We start from the raw sequence: 12,210 nt of genomic DNA, 5'->3' as shown, positions 1-12,210 counted from the left end.
AGGAGTCGTAATAATCGTCGGGTATGTATGAGGAGATGCATGAATGTAGAAGAGGCAAAGAATGTTTGCAAAGACAGAGTGGTGTGGCGTTCGATTCTCTCTGCCTACCCCTGCGAGGAAGCGGCGTGATGGTTAGTTAGTTAGTTGATTTGTTCAATCACCTGACATGCTCCGAATTCGTCTTGTATGGTATATTTTGAGAAAGGATAGCGGAATCTGTACTAAACCCCAAACAAGATACTTCATAACTAATTTTTTGTAAAAATATAAATAAGTAAAAATATAAATAGCTCTCGAGTGGACGATCTCAGATTGGAGAGCAAAGATTTGGCCACACTCAAAATATTGCGGAGTTAATATAGAGTCGCTGAGTCTGGCGGCAGATGGGAATGCCTAGATAGGTGGACCGATCGCCCATCTAGAGTCGCACCTGTCGCGGGCTGTGAAGGATGGACCCAGCCGCACCTAGCAGCTTCACTGGGAAGCCGTGCCCCATATCAGCGTATGGACCGGAATGACATGTGCAGTTTTTAACTCTCTCGTAAATTTTAATAAAAATAAATAAAAAAGTACAGTCCCAGGTCGCTAATTTGAAGGTAAATCGAGAAGACAGTAGTTCGGAGAGTAGGGAAAACGTAGATTACAATGAAAAAAAAATCCTAGCCCGTTATATCGAGGTTTTACTGTAATACGTAAAAGGACGTCATGAAACTAAATCTATTTACAACATTTTGAGTGTGTCCAAATACTTGTTCACAAAATTTGGATTATCTCCAATTACAGGAGTTATTTTCATAATATTTTTTTACATCTCATCAAAGATGAAGAAGAATATGGAAGTCTGGGCATTTACGGGGCTGAGCTTAGCATTTAAGTGTCACTTAACCCAGCCTATGACGGTCGTCAGCCCCGTAAATGCCCAGACTTCCATATTCTTCTTCATCTTTGATGAGATGTCACAAAATAATTCTAAATCTATTTAATTAAAAAAAAAATTTTTAAATATATAAAATCATGGTTTTCAACCCCCACATTTTAGTGTATTTAAAACAGAATTATGTCTAGCCTCCCACGATTCTGGTGATGTCAGAAACGAAGAAACCAGATCACTGGTCAAAGAAAATAACATTGGAAAAACTGTATGGTTGCTGATGTATTATATGAATACAGATAGTTGGATCGTTTTTATAAAAAAAAACTAAATTTTTTGGACATCTCAACATAGACGAAGAAGAATACGGAAGTCTGGGCTATAAAATCAAAAGAAAAAAAATTCTTTCAATTTTTTGACATCTCAACAAAGATGAAGAAGCATATCGAAGTCAGGGCATTTACTGGTCTTACAAGCTACGCGTCACACTACGCCAAATATATTTTTTAAATCAAACGGTATACGACGCAGCGTGCGCGATGATAAATCGATGGCCAGTTATGCAATACGGTGAGTGTAAAATTCTAAGACTACGTTAGACAAACGGGACCCGCCCACGCGGGCTTCCGTTCGCAACTTGCGGCCAACATTTATAGCTCCAACTACATATGTACTACCATGTCGCACCGGCCGTCGGATCCGTCGCCGCGTCACTTGTCGCTCGACCGTCCCGAGGGACTTTCAACCTGTCCGGCCGTACATGTACGGCCGTACCAAACTCTACTCCAAGGAGTGCGCAACAATCTTCTAGCGCAATATGAGAAATGCTGAAAGCATGGGACACTGCTCGGCTGTCCAAACTCAAAACACAGTAAGGGACATTTTTTATTAGTACGTTTTTTTTTGCATTTTTGGACGAAGTAAATTCTACTGGTTCTGGAGGTCCCGGGTTCGATTCCCAGGGGGGGGGGTCAAATGAATACAAGTAATTTTTCACTCTAATATTTATTCAATATTACCCTGGTCTGGTACCTAAAGCGGAGGGTTGATCACCTTTCCTTCGTGTGTTAACGATCAAGACAGCACTGCGTTTATATGATGCAGTGCCCTATGCACCATTGGGGTGCGGATAAGGGTTTGAAGAAATTCTACTAAGTACAAAAATGCAAGAAAAATTTACTACAAAAAATGTCCCTTTCTGTGTTTGAAGTTTGGACAGCCGTGCTGCATAGTACATCAAGAAGCATCGCCCTGATAAGGAGGTGGCTTTTCGTGCTAAAAATTTATTCATTCAATGACAATGCAGCGACACATTTTGGCGAAATTTTAAGCGCCGACTAAAACAAATCGCTCACTCCTTTCAAGAACGTCATAAATCAAAAATCGAGAATTTTCAGTTTTGCATGTTTTCAGAATGCCCAGAAAATGTACTATATCCCAGCAAAAGAGGCATATTTTTCACTTAATATTTACCCGCTACAGGACAAAAAATGTTGTTTTTGCATTTTGAAGAAAAGGTATTGTTTAATTATTTTTTTAAATATATTAAATATTTTTCAAATGGAGAAAAAACCTTCAAGTCTTACCTAAAAAGATCTGTTGCACAGTAAAAAGTTCAATAAGTGGCTTGATATTTATTTTTAATACATTGTATTATATTTTTAAACTTCAAAAACGATCTCCTAAAAAATCAAGTTTTATGGTATATGCGTTGTTGAAAGGATTGAGCGAAATGTATTTTCAAAAACAGTTTTCCAGCTAAAAGGGATAAATTATTTGACATAAATTCATATTTTTATTAACTTTTTTTTTCAAATCTAAATTATTTTCCCAGTTTTAACACTCCCTAACAATCTCCATTTACTTTTATCCGCCTCCGTGGTGTAATGGTCAGCGTGTTTAACTACCGTGCTGGAGGTGCCGGGTTCGATTCCCAGGGGGGTGAAAATAAATATAAGTGATTCTGCACTGTAATATTTATTTAATATTACCCTGGAATGGTTGATTGAAGCGCCAGAGTGATCACCCTGCCTTCATGTATGTAACGATCAAGATAACACTGCGTCGATTCGATGCAGTGCCCTATGCACCATTGGGTGCGGATAAGGGTCATGAGTAAGCAACAATTTACAAGCAATTTTAATTGAATAAACACTAAAAATATGATATAATTGAGTTTTCTTACGGCCTCGAACGCGTTAACGTATTTTCAATTGATCTGTATGGAAAAAATGTTTCGCATAACGATTAGGATGCTGGAACGAATTAAACTGTGAGAGGTTCTACTGTATATAAAAGTAAGTTGAACAGAATGTCCGAATGACCTTACAGACTTCCTTGAGAATTCCTTGAACTCCACTGTAGTAGACCTTAATATTCTTACGAGCTAGTAATCCGATCTTAGCTGCACGTCAATACAATGGATTTATCTCATGCTGTGTTATTATTGGCTAATAAATTAATATGAAAAACCACAAGACTATCTATGGGTTACATTCTTATTGAAATCTGTAGAGAACTAAGGGAGATATGGAGGTTTAAACACGAGATATTTCAAAACGAAAAACGTGCGTTCGCATACGTCAGGTTTAAAATATATAATAATAAAACCCTTAACCGCACCCCGATGGTGCATGGGGCACTGCGTCATATAAACGCAGAGTTATCTTGATCGTTTACACGCGAAGGAAAGGTGATCAGCCCTCCGCTTCAGGTACCAGTCCAGGGTAATATTGAATAAATATTACAGTTAAAAAATTAATAATAATAAAACCCTTATCCGCACCCCGATGGTGCATAGGGCACTGCGTCATATTAACGCAGAGTTATCTTGATCGCTTACACGCGAAGGAAAGGTGATCAGCCCTCCGCTTCAGGTACCAGTCCAGGGTAATATTGAATAAATATTACTGTTAAAAAAATTATAATAATAAAACCCTTATCCGCATCCCAATGGTGCATAGGGCACTGCGTCATATAAACGCAGAGTTATCTTGATCGCTTACACGCGAAGGAGAGGTGATCAGCCCTCCGCTTCAGGTACCAGTCCAGGGTAATATTGAATAAATATTACTGTTAAAAAAATATTTATATTTATTTGACCCCCCTGGGAATCGAGCCCGGCACCTCCAGAACGGTAGCCTGCTGACCATTACACTACGGAGGCGGACAAATATAGATATTTTAATAAAACGAAAAACGGACACCGCTAGACGTCATCGGGTGTGCTATGCGGCATATCCCTTTATGTATGCGCTTTACAGAGCTGCAATAGTAGAAGTGTGGGTTCGTTTCCGCGACGTCATTCGTTGCCAACTTACGAAAACAACGTTTTCGCGAAGGCGAATTTTGGAAAAGAAAATGACGAATGAAAATATTGATTATATCGGCTGTTATAAGCACTTCACGAGTCTAATACAATCCTTTATAGGTTGAGTATGTTAAATTAGATATTCCTCCCGTCTGACAAAGATCCATTGGAGATAATTCAGATTTGTGAACAAGTATTTGGACACACTCTATATGTTGTACTAATGTGTAAAGGCAACTAGCCGTTACTCAAGTTGCGGCTGTTTGGCGTGACACGGCTCAAAGCATTCTTATACCTGGCCTCTATCATATACAATCGCAGATTTTGCTATATCTCTTTCCTTTACCGAGATATTCATTATCCAAATAGCCGCAAAATTGTATTAATTTGATTAATGTGTTGGCAAAAAGCATCATTTCAGGTTAACTTGTAATTCGTTTATCTCAAAACTACTGTTTTTAACTTGCGGCTATTTGCCTTGGCACATTACGCTCACTCTTTTCAAGAACGTCGTAAATAAAAAAACTTGATTTTTCAGGAGAACGTTTTTAAAGTTTAAAAATATAATACAATGTATTAAAAATCAATATCAAGCCACTTATTGAACTTTTTACTGTACAACAGATCTTTTTAAGTAAAACCTGAAGGTTTTTTCTCCATTTGAAAAATATTTAGAATATTAAAAAAAATAATTAAACAATGCCTTTACTTCAAAATGCAAAAACAACACTTTCTGCCCTGTAGCGGGTAAATATTAAGTTTAAAATATGCCGCTTTTGCTGGGATATAGTACATTTTCTGGGCACTCCGAAAACGTGCGCAACTGAAAATTGACGATTTTTTAATTTATGACGTTCTTGAAAGGAGTGAGCGATCAGTGTACATTATGTACTAAGGTTATTCAAAAGTTGGGTAAATATCTAAGCGCACGATTCAATTAAATTTATTTAGCGATTGATTGATTTTGATTGAAATTTAGATAAGTAGGTAATTATAGATCTTCAATGCCACTTTAAGGAGTCTGCGAACATGAATTGTGACGTCACACCGGTCCAGATATTGACAATACTGACATCATATTAGAGAGGTTATCATAAACTAATTTATGAGGCAAATTTAGTTGTTAGAAGGAGCAGAGGAAGACCGAGAAAAACTTGACACGATCACGTATGTCGAATACTCGAAAGTGGTCATGTTATGAGTCGAAATAATAGGCAGGTATGTATGAGGAGATGCATGAACGTGGAATAGGCGAAGTATGTTTGCAAAGACGGAGTGGAGTGGCGTACTATTCTCTCTGCCTACCCATGCGGGGAAGCGGTGTGATGGTTAGTTAAAACGCGCAATAATCGTTGCCAGTGATTTACGTTTTTTTTCATATCGCTCACTCCTTTCAACAACGTCATAATATATCAAAAATCGTCAATTTTCAGTTGTGCGTGTTTTCGGAATGCCCAGAAAATGTACTATATCCCAGCAAAAGCGGCATATTTTAAACTTAATATTTACCCGCTACAATGCAGACAGTGTTGTTTTTGCATTTTGAAGAAAAGGAATTGTTTTTTTTTTTTTTAATATACCAAATATTTTTCAAATGGAGAAAAAACATTCAGGTTTTACATAAAAAAAGATCTGTTGCACAGTAAAAAGTTCAATAAGTGGCTTAATATTTATTTTTAATACATTTTATTATATTTTTAAACTTTAAAAACGATCTCCTGAAAAATCCAGTTTTTTGATACATGACTTTGTTGAAAGGAGTGAGCGACATGTTAAAAATATTGGTAAAAATACAAGTATGTAAACGAAAATCACCCTAAAACTAGAAGAAAAGAATGCGTTTTTTTTACGCAGCAGAAAAACATTCAAACAGCGAGCTATATCTCGTGAAATACACGAAAAATATTTACTTACTAATGTTTTTCGATCAACGCACACATTTACAAATTTAAAAACGTTTTAAATCACGAGGTATACAGCTTTTAAATATCCCTACATGTCAAAAAATAAGGCAGACGCCATTTTGGTTTTTTTTTTCAATATTTTCTATTATTGTTGAAAAATTAAGAAAATATACTCGATAATATTGTTGTAATCTTTAAAACAACTGAGTATAATAAAATTTTACGATGATTTGTTTAATATGGTGGTTTTTATACGATTGAAATGTATATTTTATACGTTAAAAGAAAAAAAAATGTATCAGTAATACAAGGATACAAATTAAGACGCCAGGACATAATTCTTTGTTTAAGCTTTTTATCATCAGATAGTTATTTTAATAAAGAAAACTATTTAAAAAATATATAAATGATGGTTTCAAGACAGAAATAATAGGTTTAGGGCATAGTATTTCCATTTTTTAGTAACTACAACAACAAAAATTATGTGGACTTGACAGAAAACGAATAACGCAGGTGTAATGTTGAAGATGATTTTGTATAAAGAAACAAAAAAAACATTCATCTGTTTCGTTTTTGATAAAAAATAAATAAAAGCCCATTAGTTGAATAATAAATTAAGACATTTTCAAATAGGCCCGGCTTATATTTAAGAAGGGAAAAGTGGTTCGCTTTTGCGGGTCAAAATGCGCGTCCATTTTGTTAGCCGCATCAAATTCCGCATTGAGAAATGCAATCGAATTAAAACACATGCAACGAAATATTTAATTTAAAAACAACAAAGCGGACTTTGTTTATTGGATTTCCTACCTTATTCTCACTGGTGGAGGTATATTAAAAGCGGCAGGGAACAATTTCGCCGCGGCGTTGGCAGGATTCTCAAACAACATTTTGCCTGTCGAAATCACAACACAAACGAGAAAAATCCTATCACAAAACTATTGAAAAATCAACACGAGGTAATTCAACAACCAAATTTGAGCACTAAATCACTGGTTTGCTTGTGTTTTATTGCGAATTTTAACGCTTTTTCATAAAGCGATTTCGACGCACGACAACAAACAATGGCTTTTTTGCACGCGATCCTACCACCTTGAAAATGATATTCTACGGTAGGTTGTTATTCACTTATGTTATTTTGAGTTATAAGAAGGTGTTTTGATTCACGGTTCGCACGCTTTTGGTTTTGTTTTGGATAATTTCGACAATGGACGAACGCGTACGGCCGTCGGAAGTTGCCTCTACTCTCTACTGCCCGGTGTTGTGTGTACGCCGTGCGGGGTGGTCGGGGTAGTGAGGCATTCGCTTGTGCGGTGTTGCCACTACTACAAAAAATAATCCAGTACCTAAGTAGTGTAAGATCACAAATAAAACGCATTTTTACCGATTGTACTTATTTTATGAATTCGCTACTGTACAAAGGGATTTTATCGTATTTATTGAATGAAAATTGTTCGGTTATAACAAAAAGTTAAGTTTTTTAATCAATTTCTTTATCAAACGTACTGAATATTTATGAACTCTTGTAAAATAATGATTTGAGCTTTTGATTGTGAGCCTATCAGTAACACCTTGTGTTGTTTCGAAAAAAGGTGTTTCAGGAGGTCAATTTAAGAAATTTCCATTTTTTAAGATAAACAACTCAATCATTTAACTTTCTAAATAAGCGTCATTATTTTGGCGATCGTTTTATTTCATTTTTGTTCCCATCAAATGAGATAAAGGACACTGCATAAGGTAATGAAGCATATAATAGGGTAACATATGAAAAACTCGCCAGTATCAAATCTGGCACCACACGGAAATCGGGAAAAGTGATATTTACTCATTAAAATATCAATGTCGTTTAGATTATTGTCAAAAAGATTCAAGAAATTTTTATAAAAACTTCACTATTTAAGTCGTTAAACTATTTAAAACGTAATGTTTTAATGGAAGAAAATTGTGTTTATTCATCGTTTATGTAAAGAACGACCAGTTAAGGCAAGACGCAAAAGCAAAGTTTTATATTCATATTAAATGACATGAACCATATTTCAAAATACGAGAAAAAAAAAATCCCTTTTTTAATTATGTATAGATGGTCAAAAATACATAAGACGTAAGAAACTATGAAGAATTAAAATTAACCAATTCAATTAAAAAATATCATGCTCATCTTGTGCACGTAAGGGTATGCAATCCCGAGTGCCAATTTTTCCCTCTAAGTTCTCTGTTTTCCGATTACTAATCTTTCCTATTTTCCATACGATATTAGTTATTTTGCGTCCATATAACTACAATCATGTTAACACTGCATTTATATTTTTACACTATTTGGCCAAATAAGAAGGAAACACATATATTTTAATAACTTAGTGTAGAATTTATTTTTACAATATTTATTTAGTAGACAAAAATAAAAATATTTGTTTTTATTTTATTTTAACCATCTTAATAAATTTAACGGAATCTTTTAGACTTTTTTCATGTATTTTTATCACTTAGCGTATGTAATACAAAGAAGTTTATATTTTATCTTCAGTTTAAACATATAATATACACGCAACTCATGAATATTTTTTCCCTTTATTCGGGAAATTTTCTTACGCATGGCAGCACCGTAGCGTTTCGAATGCCGATTTGCACGCCGCACACTAGCGCCAAAAGCAACGTTGCCAGTTACTCAACTAGGGATTTACTTTTGTCATTTTATTTTCATGGCATCCCAGCGGTCCTATTCCGGCGCAGTAGGACTGACAACACGCAGGTAAACCTAGCGAACTTCCATACAAACTTGCGAGGATAAACGACCGCTCGCCAATAGCCGTCGCTGAGAATAGGCCGCATTGACAGCCGGCTCGCTAGAGTAAATAATATTTTTTGTATGTAAGAAGGAACCCCTATAATTTTAATCCCGATTATACGGATTTTCGATTACTCGAATTAAACTTATTTAAGACTATTACAAATAAAAAAACACAGTTGAAGTATGCTTTAAATCTCGCATAGTCGAAATATGGAAAATACTCTTTTAGTAGAAACTATTTCATAATTAAAATGTAACTTTGATTTAAAATCACTATAAACATTTTATTATAACTTAATTGTAATGTTTACCGGTTAGCTTCGAAACCGGTAGACATTATAATTAAGTTATAATAAAATATTTATAGTTATATTAAAACAAAGTTACATTTGAATTATAAAATTGAAAAACACAAGGTTAATGCTTCAAATATAAATTATAGAAACTATTTTATTTGTATGTGAGGTTCGAATCCTGGATTAGGTATAATCACATACATGAGAAACGCTAGAAAACATCGGTTTTGTTTTATTATTTTAGCTTATAATTTGACCAGTTAATTAATTCAAAACATTTTGATTGCGTCTCCAATTACGTAAGTTATTTTTCATATTATTTTTTACATCTCAACATAGAAGATGAAGAATTTGGAAGTCTGGGCATTTACAGCGCTAACGGCTGTCAAGGGCTGGTTTAAATGAACACTTGTGATCTGTTTACAGACGGGATCAAGTGAATTTTTTTTACGAAAATATATTTTTGTTATTATTATTAATATCTCAACATAGATGAAGAAGAATATGTATGCGTGGGCAGGGTTTACGATCTGTTCTAGGCTGGCTAAGTCTGGGCATTTACGGGGCTGACGACCGTCAAAGGCTGGTTTAAGAGATCACTTTACACACGTGTAAGATTCATCAATTCTACCCATGATTGACAACCACACTACTCAAATTCTTGGAAGTTCTATATACTTATATGAATCAATTTTGAAACATTGTTCTTGAATCACTAGAACTTCTCTAGAGACATCTATTTGTGAGATGAAAAGAAGCTTTTTATTGAGCAGAAACTCTTTTATAAGTATGTGAGGTCCGAATCCTGGATTATAATCACACACATGAGAAATATCATTTTTAATTTTTATTATTTAAGCTTACAATTTGACCAGATCTATAAAATCTTTATATTTTGAAGCTGGAAATTATGTATCACTAATCATCCCTTGGCGCTGAGTTAAATATATCGCATCTACAAGGCACAGTGACCCTGAAAACAGATTCACAAATCGATAATTTAGTCCGAATGATAATATGCAAATTGGATTATACAGATTATCAGAGTGTTACTTTCACCAGCCACCCACACGTAATGAGAGAAGCCGTACTATTGACTAGTTCAATACGGCGTACAGTACAGTTACCTGTGTGGGCAGATACGCCTGATCTAGTTAAAGGACGTTGGTATAAATTGTTTTTACTAGTATACTACGTTCGGTGAACGAGTGTTTTTGCCTAGATTTTTCACTCATGAATTACATGAAATTATAGTAACTTTAAACATGAAGATAAATCTTCATGTTTAAAGAACATGGAAGAGGCGAAGAATGTGGCGTTCGATTCTCTCTGCCTACCTCTGCGGGGAAGCGGCGTGATGGTTAGTAAGTTAGATCGCCGTTATTCCGCAGGAGTAGGCAAAGAGTATGGAACGCCACACTCTTCTGCTCTCATATACACTTCTAGCTTCCTTCAGATCCATACATCTTCTAGCCATACATGCCCTACGATTTGACTTTTGACACCACCAGGTTCTAATCGAGCTGGTCGTGGCAAGTCTTTTCCGGCCGTCCTCGTTCTGTTCTCCCGGTCATATTCGCCAAATATACTTTCTTATCCATTCCCTCGTTATCCTTTCACTCCACATGTCCATACCACCTGAATCAACTGTTTTTAATATTCTCAATTTTTCCTGGTTCAGCCTTATATTAATTTCTTATACTATCTTCGTTTCAAGAGTATCTTCGTTTTTAATTCTGTCATACAATGATATTCATCATATTCGTCTGAACCATGATACACGATTTACACACAACGAAGGTTTGACAGTCCCAAGAATTAACAGTAAATATGGGAGTCCAACACTGCAATATATCGTTACAAACATTTTTAATTTGTTGCCGACGGAGGTTAGAGGTCACAATACAATATGGAACAAAGGCAAAATAAAGGAATGGGTAAATGATCAAGAGTTAATTCTATGAGAATTTTAAAATGTTTATATTCTTAATTTTTCTCTTTTTTGTGTGTATATTAGGTTAAAATCGTTAAAAACAATAAAAAATGTATTCAAAAAGAACTCCACCGACAAGACACACAAGGTGCTTGGTGGGTCTCTGCAAAAAAAATTGTTTTTAAATATGTTTAAAATTGTGATTTAAATGAATGTATGCAATTTATGTTATGTTATGTTAAATGTGCTTTGAACAGACTATTATTTCAAAACATAGATTTATCAGTATTAATAATTTTTATCTGTCAAATTGACCGGACAACCGTCATTAAGTTTGTCGATTTAAATGAAATTTTGGACATGCAAATATAAGAAATTAACTATTTAGATTTTTAAATTGTGTCGTATTTCCCAACACCCACGAAAACATCACACATAGTTTTTTTTACGACTTTTATTACTTGTAATTTTAAAAAAAATTATTTTATCTACAGGTGGTTCTAATTTTTTTTCGCCTCCGTAGTGTAATGGTCAGCACGCTTGGCTACCGTAGTGGAGGTCCCGGGATCGATTCCCAAGTAATAATAATAAAAAAATGATTTTTTCATTATAATATTTATTCAATATTACCTGAAGCAGAGGTCTGATCACCTTTCATTCATGTGTTAACGATCAAGATAACACTGAATTTATATAATATGTTGCAGTGCCCTATGCACCATCGGGTGCGAATAAGGGTTTGAAGAATACAGGTTAATTTTGCGGGCATACGCTCAGAGTCTGGCAAGCGCATTCAATACTATTCTGTCCGTGAAACTTGAGCTATGATATTAAAATGAATAACGCAGTTCTCTACAATGAAGAGACTAAGCTCTTGTGCTTGGAGAGGGACTTACACTTATTATTTATTGTTTATGTTTGTTTTAATATCGTGAATTTATATTTTTATTTATTTTTTGCATGTGTATGCATATATCGTTCAATCTTTTCAACAACGTCATATATCAAAAAACTTGATTTTTCAAGAGATCGTTTTTAAAGTTTAAAAATATAATAAAATGTATAAAATTATTGAATTTATTGAACTTTTTACTGTGCAACAGATCTCTTT

General features: G+C 34.7%; 1 protein-coding gene across 1 annotated transcript in view; it reads right to left on the bottom strand.

Annotated features, from left to right (window-relative positions):
- msi (RNA-binding protein musashi) overlaps positions 1-7,351 on the bottom strand; it is a 122,290-nt gene extending 114,939 nt beyond the window's left edge. Inside the window, exon 1 of the mRNA XM_088274465.1 lies at positions 6,893-7,351. Within this exon, the coding sequence (XP_088130591.1) occupies positions 6,893-6,972 (80 nt within the window). The 5' untranslated portion in view covers positions 6,973-7,351. The remainder of the gene's footprint in view (positions 1-6,892) is intronic.
- Between the last annotated feature and the right edge of the window lie 4,859 nt (positions 7,352-12,210).

This window comes from Brachycentrus maculatus, unplaced genomic scaffold, assembly GCF_059751285.1.
Source record: "Brachycentrus maculatus isolate JH-2025_06_01 unplaced genomic scaffold, ASM5975128v1 h1tg000680l, whole genome shotgun sequence".
NCBI classification, from domain to species: domain Eukaryota; kingdom Metazoa; phylum Arthropoda; class Insecta; order Trichoptera; family Brachycentridae; genus Brachycentrus; species Brachycentrus maculatus.
This window is presented reverse-complemented; position numbering and strand designations above follow the sequence as displayed.